Genomic DNA, 15,396 nt, shown 5'->3' with positions numbered 1-15,396 from the left:
CATGATGGTGAAGTAAGTTGGGCTTTAGTTGGAAAAATGTTAATGTGCAATTGTTTTGAAAAGTTTGCTAGTGTTAGCAGGCTCTTCACTCAGTGGTAGGCTATTTAATCCATTCCTTTTTGCGCCCAATAGTAATACACAAAAGCCATTAAGCATGATGAGAGCAGAAATAATCTAGTTTTCCTTTCTCCCCCTCCCCCACCTCGCCCCTTGATATTTTGGGGATGGTAAATTTTATTTTTATGTAGAGATACAGCAAAGTAACAGGCCCTAACTGGTCCATTGAGCCTTTGCTGCCCAGTAACACCCATGTGACCAATTAACCTACTCACCCATATGTCCTTTATAAAGTGGAAGGAAACTGGAACACCTGGAGGAAACCCACATGGTCATGAAGATAACATACAAACTTCTTCCAGGTTGCGGCAGAATTGAGCCCAGGTGCTGGTGCTGTAATAGCCGTACGCTAACCTCTATGCCACTGTTCTGCCTGTAGATCAGTGAGGGGTACCCAGGTTTGAACTGAGGCCATTTGATCTGCAGCTAAATGCTCTGCCACTGATAACTGGAACACCTGGAGGAAATCCATGTGGTCTTGTTTCAGACAGCAGCAGAATTGAAGCGGGGTCGCTAGCATTACTCTAACCACTATACCACTGTACTGCTCCCCCGCCCCAAGATGATAAACCAACTTTAGAAAATGTTATAATTTTTATTTTGTTTTTAATCTTCTAATTTAACTAAGGTAAATTGCAAGTAACTCCTAATCTGAAAGTTTTTCTTTGTAGGTTTCTATAGCCCCACGAACAAATGCTGCACTTGGATTTGCACAGATTCTGCCCCAGGAGCAGCACCTTTTTACCAAAGAGCAGCTTTTTGAACGTATATGTATGGCTTTAGGAGGACGTGTTGCAGAAGCTATTACCTTTAATAAAGTCACAACAGGTATAATTTGACTAATCCTAAATTTGTGAATATTTGCATAATTCTTTCCTATTGGTGTCCCATTCTTAAAGGATAAAATTCTTCATATTTGTCAGTATGTATATCTAAGATCTCTGTATGATTTTTATTTTCCCCATAAAGTTGGTTAAAGGAGTAACTATCTCCTTGTTTATTGAAATTTTTAACACCACATCTAGTTGAGAGGATTGGAGGCCACTTAGCTTTCTGAAGCTACAGAAATTGGCTTATGGAAGGGTATCATTCTGGATGATGTTCTTTCCTTGTGCATGAACATTAGCAACCCTTTTTGTACAGGGTGCTCAATTTGACATCAGTTCTGCCTCTGTAAGATTTTCTTGTGCTGTTTTACCTTTCATTAACCTTAAGAACACTCCTACCATTGGGAGAGTTCTAAAGATTAATGGAACATACATGAGAGATACACACACACACACACACACACACACACACACACACACACACACACACACACACACACACACACACACACACACACACACACACACACACACACACACACACACACACACACACCCACACCCACACACACCCTTTGTTTCACCCATTGCCCCTCCACCCACTTTCTGTTTTGCCTAGGTGACCTTGTTTTTATTCTCAGTTCTGATGTAGGGTCTCAGATATGTTCTGTTTTCCTTTCTGCAGATGCTGCCAGACATGAGTTTTTCATATGTAACACCTATGTATTTTTTCCACTGTTCCATAGAATCATGTTGTTCATCAGTAATTTTCCTGTAGTTTGAACTTGGTGGTTATCAATGAATGTTAAGTTAATGTGGACTATTGAGACATTAAAAATGTAGAAAACCTAGAGCACAATACAGGGCCTTTGGCCCACAAAGCTGTGCCGAACATTTCCCTACCTTAGAACTATCTAGGCTCTACCCATTAGCCCTCTGCTTTACTAAGCTCCATGTAGCCATCCAGGAGTCTCTTAAAAGTCCCTATCGTTGAGTTGCAGAAAGACTGTGCTTCATTAGCAATATACTGCAGATGCTGGAAATTTTGAGAGGGAAGAAAAGCAGAAATGTACTGGTACTACTCAGTAAATCAGGTAGTGTTATTGTGGAGAGAGAAACAGAGTTAACTTTGAACGTTCATTAATCTGAAATGTTAGCTATGTTGATTTTCCTCATTGTAGTTGAGACATGCACATTTAATGAGAGGTTTGCAACTATATAGTGTTTATCATAGTCTTTGGTCAACTTTAACAACTTTTAAAATGCATCCTTTCATCTGGGGATAGAGGGGATCACAGCTGCACAGCAAGGAATCAGCAAACAGCAAATGAAATCAATAAACACTCTGTTTTTGGCAGACATTGATTATAAAATTTCTTAGAATGCCATTGCGTTTCACAGGATGCCTTTGGTTGACCTCCACCTAAAAAAAGCCAAGGTTGCATCTTATTTGAAAGAGTTCTGCATTATCAGCCAGACTTACCATGCTTAAATTCATAGTAAGAATGTAAATGAGTATGTGAGTAGGGTACAGTATTGTTATTTTACCTTTTTACACTTTGTGCCACCTAAAATAAAATCTTGCTGCAATTCACCACCAACTCCCCTGTATCTTATATCAATGGAATTAATTAATTCCCCATTCTTTCCTTATTCTTACATTTGCAGACATTGTTAATCACCTAATCACTGCTTGAATTGCTTGTTTATGGATTTTAATGACCATCCTGTCCCTTTTTCTGATTAATTTACTATGCGTAATTAGAAAATTATTGGCTGTTTGTATGGAATAATTTAATACTTTTTTGTCATTTTGTGTATGTCTTAGATGTACCATATCAATTGACATTACAATTTAGAAACATTAAATATAATTTGATGTACTTAGATACCAAAATAGCATAATGTTTAATGTGCAGGTGCCCAGGATGATTTACAAAAGGTTACAAAAGTTGCTTATTCCATGGCAAAATGTTATGGGATGGTGGAAGCAATTGGTCATATATCATTTCCTGATACAGAGGAGCAAGGTGCAATTGGTCGACGACCCTTCAGCCAGGGACTTCAGAAGCACATGGACCACGTAAGTATAAAGTGGTTGAGGATTCCCAAAGCATCCTTTCTCGCCACTTTGTTTAGAGAATCCTTGTTAGCAGTTTGGAGTAAGGTACCAAGCTTCATTAAGAATAGATTTGAATGGTGAGTGTTCCTTTTATTATGCGGTTTAATTTTTAAAAACCATGTGCTGTTTGTACTGTAGCTCTTTGTGAACTGGCTTTACTTGAATTTGGCTGCGATCACTTTCCTGGTGAGTGAGATAACTAGGGCTGAAGATGAGGCTTTTAAATTAAATCCACCCTTTTGAGGGATTTTTTTTTAAAGTTAAGAAAAAGTGGCAAAATGATTGTCAAAAAGGAAGAATGCATGTAAACAAGTCATAACAAAAAAGATTATGAGAAAGAAAATCTAGGATGCATGTTGTATTTGTATCAAAGTAGGTGAATTAATAGCACAAATAGGAGAGCAAAGCCAATATGGTTGCAAAGTGGCCAAGATTAGGAATTAAATGTTCCAAGATACTTGTGAGATGCTTATGGAAGGGATGAGCAAAATGGAAGATGCGATGGAAACTACTTCTTTGAGGTACGATTCTTTTGCTAAGCTGCGTGCCATTGGAACCTCTAATTTACATTTTGATGCTGAGTTTTGGGCCAACTGAGTGATCTGGTGCTATGCTGTCTCTGAGGAAGTTTGATGAGGTTTGGAGCAGAGTGTGTGGCCTGGAGACAGGTCACAAGCCCATGATCGACTCTATTGTTTCTCTGCAATTGAAGTCAACAAATAAGAGTGGAGAAGGTCGTTCAGCGCCATCTACCTGTGTTAGATTGGTCATCCTCTCCTTCTTGCTAGCTGCTGTTGGAGGAAAGTGTTGGAGTCTTGGGATCTACATTGCCAGGATTGATTGGTGAGGCTGTGCACTCGTTTTGGGTAACTTTGAGGTTCATGTTGCATGTCTTCCTGGATTCTGCTTACTTTTTATTTTGCTGTTTTTGAGTGGTCTGAGTAGGGCAATCGATGTGGACAAGAGTGCTTTGGCAAAGAATGGCTCTTCGGTCTGCATTGGATAGCAGTGCGGCGATGAATTGAACACTACTGGTTTGATGTTCTTTGTGTCATTTGCTTGCTTTTTGCCATTTGAACAATTTGTTCTTTTTTTCTCAAGATTTGTGTGTTTAATGTTTTCTTGAGTGGGTTCCATCGTGTTTCTTTGTTTTGTGGCTGCTTGCAGGAAGACAAGTCCTAGATAATACATACTTTGATAATAATCGTACTTTGAATAACCCAGATATTCTAACAAAAAATGATACAGGAAGTAAGTCTTAATAGTAGAGAAAATGCTGGAATCCATTTTGGAGAAAGTGATAAACAGGGAACTTGGAAAATAGGTAGTTGGACAGACATATAATGAACTTATGAAAAAGAAATGAAATTTGATAATCCTGCTGGAATTTTGGTGTTTTAACTGATGGAATGGATGTGAGTGAATCTGCAATAGTATATCTGGCCTTACAGAAGGCATTAAATAAGATGACACTCAAAAGTTGTCAAAGTTGGAACTTGCAGTATTAAGAATGACATGCTGACGTGAGATGAAAATGAAAAATGTATCTGTTATTTTCAGACTGCTATGGGACCCCAGCAGTTCACAATCTACTTTGTAATCTGGATAATGGAGCCAGGCATCATATACCCAAGTTTGCTGATAATACAAAACTAGGTGGCTTTGTGGGCAAAATGACTTCAAAGCTATATGGACAGTGAGGGGAGGTGAAGTACTATATGGTATTTCAATCTTGAAGAAAGTAAAACAAAATACATTATTCTTTAAAAAGTGAGATTGAAGGCTGCTGGTGATGCTTATCGAATTATTGATTCTCTGGTGTCCTTTTGCATAAGTTTGAAAGCTGACATGCGGATACATCGTGTTTAGGAAAGCAGATAGTACATTATCCCAAAGGAAACTCCTACACACCTCTTATGCTTTTTTTAAGTTAGTGCCACTCAGATGAAAAACTGATTGGATGTAGAGAGCTTCACCAAATTGATTGCTTGGATGTATTTATTGTATGAGACTCAAACTGTAGCAAACTGGGCTCTGATATAAATCCAGAAAATGCTGAGGGCACTAAGGTCAGGCAGCATGTGTGTAGTTGGCAGGGGGCAAAGAATTCTTCTTTAATTTCAGGTAAAAGACCTTTTACCAGAGTGGGAGAATAAATTATTTTTAAGTTGTGGAGGGACTGGGTGAGAGAGGTCTTGACAATGAAAAATTAAAAGTTGATATAATTGAAATGTACAGAATTATTTATAACCATATATAACCATATAACAATCACAGCACAGAAACAGGCCATCTTGGCCCTCCTAGTCCGTGCCGAACCCTTAATCTCACCTAGTCCCACCTACCCGCACTCAGCCCATAACCCTCCACTCCTTTCCTGTCCATATACCTATCCAATTTTACCTTAAATGACACAACTGAACTGGCCTCTACTACTTCTACAGGAAGTTCATTCCACACAGCTATCACTCTTTGAGTAAAGAAATACCCCCTCGTGTTTCCCTTAAACTTCTGCCCCCTAACTCTCAAATCATGTCCTCTAGTTTGAATCTCCCCTACTCTCAATGGAAACAGCCTGTTCACATCAACTCTATCTATCCCTCTCAAAATTTTAAATACCTTGATCAAATCCCCCCTCAACCTTCTACGCTCCAATGAATAGAGACCTAACTTGTTCAACCTTTCTCTGTAACTTAATTGCTGAAACCCAGGTAACATCCTAGTAAATCGTCTCTGCACTCTCTCTAATTTATTGATATCTTTCCTATAATTCGGTGACCAGAACTGCACACAATATTCCAAATTTGGCCTTACCAATGCCTTGTACAACTTTAGCATTACATCCCAACTTCTGTACTCAATGCTTTGATTTATAAAGGCCAGCGTTCCAAAAGCCCTCTTCACCACCCTATCTACATGAGACTCCACTTTCAGGGAACTATGCACAGTTATTCCTAGATCTCTCTGTTCCTCTGCATTCCTCAATGCCCTACCATTTAAGGAGCTTCACAAGTTGCTCTAAATCTAGATATAGAGTAAATAGCCTTGACTCAAAGATTGGCCATTCAGGGCTGGGATAAGGACTTTCTTCAAGTGAGTAGTAAATCTTGAGTCCTCTACTCAATGACAGTTGTGGAGCTGCAGTTGCTGAATATATTAAAGAAACAGATCATTAGAGTAACTGATCAGGGAATACGGCAAAATGACATTAGAACAGAGAAGTGCTGACAGGGAAGATCAGACATGATCTTTATTGAATGGTCGAACAAACACAAGGAACCTACTCCTTTTTCTTCTTATTAATGTATCGTGTGATATAGAAGCAGATATACTTGTACATTTGTAGATCTTGAAACGTAATTTGTGTTTTTGTGGAAAAGTGCATTTTGCTTTCCTTGATTGACATTCATTCTTTTGGAAGTACTTAGTATTCTATGATATAGATGTTAATAAAAAAAATAGAGTAAGTGTTTCATGACATGACTATTAATTTGGATCACTTTCATAACTTTAATGGGCATGCTCAGTTATACTTTACTGATTTTTAATTCTATAGGAAGTTAAATTGCTGGTGGCTCGTGCTTACAGACACACAGAGAAATTGATAATGGATAACAGGGACAAACTTAATACAGTAAGTATTGAGTTGCTGCTTATTCTGTAACTGCACACTGGAATTAAGGGAATGGAATGAACTTTTTCTTCGTTAAGATACAGACAATGACATCTGGTCACAAAAAAAGCCTAAACTTTTAATGTTGGTTTAAATTTTATTTTTAACTGTTTTGTCTGGAATTAATGGTGATAATTGATATTTCAGTTAAGATCCAGTCCCATAACCGGTAGAACTATCTCTCAGAGCACCAGAAATCCAAGATCTACCCAAAACGCAGTATTGTCTGTGTGGAGTTTGCATGTTCTCCCTGTATGGGTGCTCTGATTTCCTGGGAAATCTAACAATGTGGGTTGGTAGGTTAAGTGGCCACTCTACATTTCCTCTTGCATATAGTTAGGTGCTAGAACATGGGGTGAATTGATGGATTATAGTGAAATAGCCTTTTGAGTAAATTTGTGGGGCAGTGGAATTGCTTTGTGCCAGTAATCAATTGATAGTCTTCATTACCCCAATTTACATAATTAAAAACATGAAAATTATTTGTCTAATTTTTTAAGACTACGTTTTCAGTCGTATTGAATGAAATGCTGTTCTTTCTGCCACAGTTGGCATCCAATACTGAGAAAGCTGGTGTTCTAGATATTTGGCAGTGCTTGGCTCAAGATACATGTAGGAACACTTTGCATCGCTTTTTAGAGGGAGACTTGCAGATTTCCAGCTGATTAGCTTTTTGCTGAGATAGAATTGCTTCATTCTTTCAAGTATTCTGATTTAACTTTCACTTGTTTCTGTTGGATAGTAGTTCACGTCTTAGATATTTCACCTGCACACTTTCCTGCCAGCACAGAGACAACTTAAAAACATATTGGAATTTTCTTCTCCCCAAAACAAAAATCAATTTGTTTTACTTAACCAGGTATTGCTTTTGAAGTGCTCTCATTATTGAGAAGAGATTCCACCTGCCTATCATATGTAACTTCAAAATGTAACTTGCATGAAGTAAAATTCATCCGTTTTAAGTAACAAAATAACAATGTTCGAGGTGGCCTTTTTTACCCTTCCTCAGTCTTACTTGGCAGGGTTGACAAGTGTTACCAAATACACTGTCCTTGTTTATCCAGGGAAGCCAATTGATTACATAGGTGCTGGCCACGTAACGTCAAATCTCAAACTTTCGGAAAGCTGTTTTGGAGCAAAACTAATCACCAGCCATTGTTTGTTTGGTGATTCCTGAGAATGGAGTATTCTGCAAAAATGAGCTATATTTACAATTATCTGCTCTGGTCATTAAATTTGCTGAACTATTGCAGAGTTCGGTACTGTTCACTTTTCGTGGGCAAATCTTACAAAAATCTTTCCACTTCCATGGTTTGCTTATAGCCAGCAAATAGAAGAATTAAGAAACACCAATATAGAAGCTAGAATTTGTTTTCCTATAGCAAATTCCAGGTGGACATTGGGAGAGACTGTCTGCAAAGGATGACTATTATTATCCCAGTGAATGTCCTTGCAGAAAGAGAAGGGGTAGAGATAGATCTTAAGTACCAGGAATGGCAATGCTTTGACAATCTTAAAACTTAATTTCTGGAGTTATCACCATTCTACCTCTAATTAACCAGTCACCCTATTTTAATTAAAAACACTTATGAATATGCTTACTTTAAATGGTATGGGCTGTACTAAATGGAAGTAGTCCAAGAGTGTAAGAACGTGTATATAAAGAGGAGCAGGCTATTTAGCCCCATGAGTCTGCTTCTTCATTTAGTAGGATTGTAATGGTGTAACCTTGACTCTGGTTCCCATGTTCCTGTGTTAATCTTTCAGCATGTTGCTCATAAAGCATCTTTTTGCTTTTGCCTTGAAGATTTAGTCTCTTTCCACTGCTCTTTGAGGAACAAAATTCCAAAGACCTGTGACTCTAAAGAAAAATGTTCACCTCATCTGTCTTAAGTATGTAAATAGTGCCCTATACCTTATAGATTTTCCCACAAAGTAGATCCTTTTTATGTCTACCTTGTCAAGACCAACCAGGTCTTAATCTGTATTTAGATCAAGGCCTTTTTTCACTTTTCTGAATTCCAGCATGAACATGCCTGTCTTTTCAAATCTTTCCTGATTAGACAACACTACCATTCCAGATAATAGTCTAGTAAGTTTTCTTTGAATTACTACCACATTAACATCTGCTCTCAAATAAAGAGGAAGTACTCCAGATGTGGTCTCATAAATATCCCTGTAACTGAAGCAAAACCACCCTACTTAATTAAGTTTCACCAGCAATAAATGATAGTATTCTATTAGTTTTCCTAATTATATGCTGTACTTGCATGGCATCCTTTTACATGTGTATCATATGTAGATTCTTTGCATTCTCACATGCTGTGTTTTTCAGTTACAATTGCCTCCAAATTTAAGCATTTAGTCTTTGGTTTATCAGTTCAAGTTCTGTCAAAGGTGTAATCTTTGAGTTTAGAATGATGATACATGACACAGTTAAAATAATTTTTAAAGGTTATAAATTCAATTTCAGCTTGCAAATGCACTTGTGGAGAGAGAAGTTCTAAATTATGATGACATTGAGTCACTTATTGGGCCTCCACTCCTTGGCCCAAAGAAGAGAATACCACCCCAGAGCTGGATTGAAGCTGAGAAGGATAAGCAAAATACTGGAGAAAATGAGCCTCCGGCAAGACCTCTTCAGTACAGTGACCAAAATCTACATCCTGTTTAAAATGGCCATTTGGAAAAGCTGAGGTGATTTTTGCAGTTTTGCAAAAGGATGGATGAACCATTATGAATGCTGGTAGGGATGAGAGAGGAACCAAAGGGGTGAAATTACTATTTGAATCTGATTATGTACTACTGGGCATCTCAAGTGAATTGAGCACGAAAGCCTTTGTTGACAATCTAGTGCAGTACTGCACAATTAGAAATGCCATCTTTCAGAAGATAAAATAAGCCATTTGATTTCTTGAACATCGAAGATCTCATTACACGAGTTTAATGGGGATAAGGAAAATTATCGCTGTTTATGGGCCTTTATTGTACAAAAGCAGATTATCTGGTCATCACAGTGCTTTTGGAGGAGCTAGCTGTGTGCAAGTATTAGCTTCATGATTTCCTATGTTCTATGAGTCTTTTCAGGATGACCAGAACCTTGAAAAGTGGGCAGTAAATCCAAAACCCTTTTTATAGAGATCTAAACAAAGTAGGAAAATTTTTAAAAAATTATTTTGGAAATCTGAAATAAAAACAGAAGATGCAGGAAATTCTCATTGGCCAGGCAGCATCTTTGGAAAGAGTTACGGTTAATTCTTTTAGATTGAAGACCCTTCATCTATTCTGGTTTTGTATTAGAACGAAAATATGGTTATGTGCAAAAGTAGATAGACACTATGTAATTAACTGTCACAGAGACTAAGTTTATCTCCTCTTCTGTCCTGTTTCTATTGTTTGATCAACATGAATTGTGATTAATTCTAGTTTGTTTCACTGTTACTGCATTGATATCCCCGTAGGGATTTTTTGCCCTTTGGGTTCAGTGCAGTTGTGAATTTTTCATTATTAATTATTTAGAGATCACTGCCTTTCATTGGAAGGCCAGTTAAATTAGATGTAGATATATTTTCAGTAATTTTCCATTAATATTTTTTTCTTTCCTTCAGGAAAAGGCTTTCCATATTTTCTTTGCACTAGAACATGGATTTGCGTGTTATTTACTCCACCAGTAAATGGATGATGAATAAAATTACCTTTGAAAATCATCTGTTCTGGTTTTAACGAAAATACTTGGTCTGTGATGTGTAATTTATGTTCAAGTGGCTATTGTGAATATTTGTACAGCAAGATGATCCATTTAATATTTTCCATGTAAAATGAGCTATTGTACATGTGCTTCTAATCTCAATGAAAATTGTTAACTGATCTAAGACCTTCCCAAGTTTTTACTAAAACAATTTAGGACATATGGTTGATATAGATAATTTTAATGACCTAATTAAGGTAATTTATGACACTTTGAAATACTGCATAAATAAAATCTTTGTATGACTTAGATGATTAATATGCACATATTTATTAAAAATCACAGTCTACCTTCAAATGGATCAAGTTATGTCCTACAGCAGAGGTAAAAAGATTCCATTGCACAATTCAGAAAATAAAGGTAAATTCTGTATACTAGCTGATATTTAACCAGAAATGCAGCCATGTTGTGTTAATGTTAATTGATCCCTGTCCATTCATACAAGGTACAGATTATGTACTGGGAGTTCTCACAAATGCAATAATTCCCATACTCAAATACTTCATTTGCTATTAATTACTCTGGACTGGTCTGATGCTGTGGAAATGCTTTCATAATTGCAGGCTATTCTTTGACCACTGTGTTAGTTTTATTACAATTGCCTGATTTTAACTACAAAAATAACATTCAGATATGTTCCAAAGATAGTTTCCTATATAGGATTGTTCATCCACTTATGAAAGATTTCTCACCTAGTTTTTTTTTCTTGGGTGACAAGTAGCAATAGTACAGCGATACTATAGAGCTAATATTTCAAATTAGCAAGTTAATAATTACTTTCCTCCAAATATTCTCGTACTTGTTGCATTTTTTGTCTGGTTAAGATATCCAGCATGGATAGTATTTCAAAGTTGAAAGTAAATTTATTATGAAAGTAAGTATACATCACTGTATACAACCCTGAGAGTCATCATCTTGCAGGCATACTCAATAAATCCATAATAGAATCAGTGAAAAACCTCACCAACTGGGCATTCAACCAGTGTGCAAAAGACTAAATATAAAAAGATAGAGTAATAATAAACAAATATGCAATGTATTGAACATGAGATGAAGAGTCCTTGAAAATGAGGGTATAGGTTATAGGAGCATTTCATTGATGGGGCAGGTGAAGTATTTGGTTCTTAGTTCAAATCATTTCCCTCCCTGAGCAATGAAGAAAAAAATCTCATGTACTTTATTTCTGATTACGGATTTGGGTTGGAAACTGTGTCTATGAGTGGATATTGTCTCTGTAATGTCCTAAATTTGGAAAATCTATCATAGACCATTGCCTGGCTCTGTATGAAAATGCATGGCACTTTGTAGCAATGAATTAGGGCGTATTAATAGTGGTGGGCACAGATGCATTAGTAGCCTTAGCCTTTATTTGTTGACAGGAATCTGGGAGCGACAGGGTTTAAGAACAGTATATCTCAAGGTGGGGAATGGTAGGCTGGAGTATTACATTAAGTGTAATTCCTGCCTCAGACTGAATGGTTTGTATGCTGTGTAATGAATGGAAGGGGTATGAGAGCCTGCTATGGATTCTAACTTTCTCCTTCACTTCCAAATGATGTTGCAGTAGCAACATCTCTGTATTGTTTTCACACTGTAAGCCATGGATTTCACTTGGAGTATTGTTTGCAGTGTTATTCAGCAAATTACACAAATTATTTTATTTCTGAGTTCCAGGCTGGTGTGACCCATCCTCATTTGATGTGATTAGTCAGCATAGGTTTTATTTGTACTGAATCCAATCAATAAAGGCCTCAATCAATAAAGAACAATATTTATGTATTGCAACCTGCCATCTGTGAACTTATATGAATCCAAGATCATGACTGTTTCAATTATGTGTTTTCAGCAGCTTTTCAAATGCTAGCATCTTAAACATTTTAATTGAACGAGTGTCCTCTCATTGTCCTATCACAGAAACGACTAATTTAAATGCATTTCTTAGGCATCCATTAGTCTCATGAGACCCTGGATTTGTGCCTTGGAAGGTTTTTCCAGGCTGCAGGCCTGGGCAGGGTTGTATGGGAGACCAGCAGTTGCCCAAGCTGCAAGCCTTCCCCTCTCCACGCCACCGATGTTGTCCAAGGGAAGGGCACTAGGACGCATGCAGCTCGGCACCGGTGTCATCGCAGAGCAATGTGTTGTTAAGTGCCTTGCTCAAAGACACAAACACGCTACCTCAGCTGAGGCTCAAACCAGTGACCTTCAGGTTACTAGTCCGATGCCTTGTCCACTGGGCCATGTGCCAACACTTAAATGCATATGATATTAATTTATACAATTGGAGAAGATATCTCCATGTATTCTGACATGCAAAAAGGGCATTTTATTCATGGTGGCTCACATAATAATCCCATTCCCCATTAACTTTCCCCAATTTGTAACACTTGCAAGCGATGGGCAATTTGCATGTCTTTGGGATACGGGGAAAACAATGCATCTGTGGGGAAACCCTTGCAGTTTCAGGCAGAATTACAAACACCACCCTGCAGTACCACGTATCAGGGTTGAACCCAATTCGCTGTGGCTTTGAAATACCACCTTGCCAGGTTTTCCACAAACTTGTAGGGATATTAACCAGAATATTATGAAAATAATTCTCCCTTCCAGCATAGTTTCATTGTGATATCACCAATACCACTGGAACAGACAGACAGAACTACAACTGAATATCCCATCTGGGATGCACTTTTACAGTAAGACCAACATGAGAAAATCTGCAGATGCTGGAAATATGACATCTGCAATTTACAATATGTCCTTGTAACAAAAGCTGCTTAATAATCAGTTTCATACCAAAAACTTCTGTTCATTTCTAGAGTGACTTCTAGAATAAACTTAATGGACAAATTTTCTCAGAGACAGACTTAATGTTTAAATACCAGCTATAATATTTGACTGAAGTACTATTGATGCAGGGCACAATGAATCCACTTCATTGGCTGTAGAAGACTAAAGCTTTTGATGCTTTTGGGAAAGGGAGTTTATGAATGCAAATATATTACAAGGCTACTTATTATTGAAATAGGTGCTTTTACCCCATGTTTAAAAAAATTGAAATCATTGGGGATAAGGAGGAAAATTATTGAACAGCCCCCACTACATTGTGCCTACTTTGTTAATGCAATGTTTCTGTTTTCCTTGCCCTTTGCAAAGGCTTTGGTATCAAAATGAGCAAATTTCTGCATTAAAATTGTAACCATTTGGAATTTGAAGCCACTTGCCCAATTACCTTGGTTGTCACCGATATGTCTTAAATAAAAAACGCAATGGTTTGTTAGCTACCATTTCAATTCTAACCATTATTTCTTCTGTAATCTTAAACTTCAGTTTCAGTAAAACCATCAGACTGTGCCAATAATACTTAAAGACTTTCATGAACACATTACTTAAAACTTAAATTTTATACCTAGCTACTTGGATGTTCATGTAGATTAACGTGACGTTTGCTGAAAGATTATTTGTCTCTTTGCGCCACCAACTGGTTGCTTATTGAAGTAGCATGATTGTATGATGCAACTAATCAAGCTAAAGATGTAACACATGAATTTTTAATATTCATTAAGATTCACTTAAGTAAAGGACGTGATCTGTGGGAATTTGTATAGTTTAAGTCAGTAGTTTCAGAGGGGAAGAAATGGTTTTTTTTTTAAAGATTAAACCCAATATCTCAGGCATAATGTAAAATTTGTTTTGTGGAGCAGTGCATTGCAATATACGATAAAAACTATAAATTACAATAAGTATAAAAAATGAAATAAGTAGTGCAAAAAGAGTGGGAAAATACTGAATTTTTTTTATGGGTTCCTTGTCCATGAAGAAATCTGATGGCAGAGGGGAAGAAGTTTTTCCTGAAATATTGACAGTGTATGCTGAATATATTGACAATATATTCAGGCTCCTGTACCACCTCCTTGATGGTAGCAATGGGAAGAGGGCGCATTCTGGGTGGTGGGGAGTCAATGATGGATACTGCCTTTTCGAGGTATCAGGTTTTGAAGGTGTCCTGGAGGCTGGGGAGGCTCGTGTTCATTATAGAACCGGAAGTGTTTACAATTTGTGATGCAGGGTGTATATGAGGCAGGTGAATAAAATCATAATTTTTCCTGAAAATCAATTTTAATATAAATGCAAATATATTATAAAGCAAATTATTATTGAAATGGGTATAGTTTTTACCAACTAAATGGCATAAGTTTCAAGAATGTAGGATAATTACATATTTAAAAAAGACATTTTGGTCTTCAGTTCATCTGGCAAGCTTGAAATTTGGAGGCTTTTAATTAAAGTTAAAATGCAGCAAATGGTATAAGAGTCTTGCAAATTGTGCTGTCCATCTATTGGACTTGCTGTGTCTGTCTACTTGCAGCAAAATTCTGGTAATATTAGGAAGAATGAGAAGATCACTTACTTTTCTAAAGGCAGAAATTAAATGTCAATAGCACCAGCTTTCAGAACCTTAGGACATCCCAAAAAGTATTACATATTACACTCAATGCATTTTATTGCTGTCACCGTGCTGCTGACTGAGATAAATAGTTTTAAGGATACATGATCTTTTACATTCACCTGAAGAGAACAGAAGAGCATCATGATTTAACATCACATTTTTAAAAAATGTAAGCTCTGACAGTCTCGCATCCCATTAAAAGTTTTTTTTTCTTGTGACTTTGGATTTAAGCCTTCTGTTTCATTGTCAGATGTAGTCAGTCCCTCTTGTCTGGGTATAACTTGCTTCCATACAGTGTGGTGTCTGAAATGAAGCTTAATTTTCAGCTTCTAATGAAGCTGATGTGGTATCTGCCAACTTTACCAGAGGTGGGTGACCGGGTAGGGGGGCATTATTAGAAATTGTATTATCCTGTTTCATTTTGTCTTCTACACATGAAGAAATGAGGTTTACAGTGCTTTT

General features: G+C 37.1%; 1 protein-coding gene across 1 annotated transcript in view; it reads left to right on the top strand.

Moving 5' to 3' along the window:
- Window positions 1-12,270, top strand: part of spg7 (SPG7 matrix AAA peptidase subunit, paraplegin) — a 47,658-nt gene extending 35,388 nt beyond the window's left edge. The window contains exons 14-18 of the mRNA XM_059993040.1: window positions 789-945; window positions 2,864-3,027; window positions 6,623-6,700; window positions 9,213-9,436; window positions 10,348-12,270. Coding sequence (XP_059849023.1) covers window positions 789-945; window positions 2,864-3,027; window positions 6,623-6,700; window positions 9,213-9,413 — 600 coding nt within the window. The 3' untranslated portion in view covers window positions 9,414-9,436; window positions 10,348-12,270. The remainder of the gene's footprint in view (window positions 1-788; window positions 946-2,863; window positions 3,028-6,622; window positions 6,701-9,212; window positions 9,437-10,347) is intronic.
- The last annotated feature ends 3,126 nt before the right edge of the window (window positions 12,271-15,396 follow it).

This window comes from Hypanus sabinus, chromosome 17 (genome assembly GCF_030144855.1).
Source record: "Hypanus sabinus isolate sHypSab1 chromosome 17, sHypSab1.hap1, whole genome shotgun sequence".
In the NCBI taxonomy this organism is placed as follows: domain Eukaryota; kingdom Metazoa; phylum Chordata; class Chondrichthyes; order Myliobatiformes; family Dasyatidae; genus Hypanus; species Hypanus sabinus.
The sequence above is the reverse complement of the archived record's forward strand: the minus strand, read 5'-3'. Positions and strand labels throughout refer to the sequence as shown.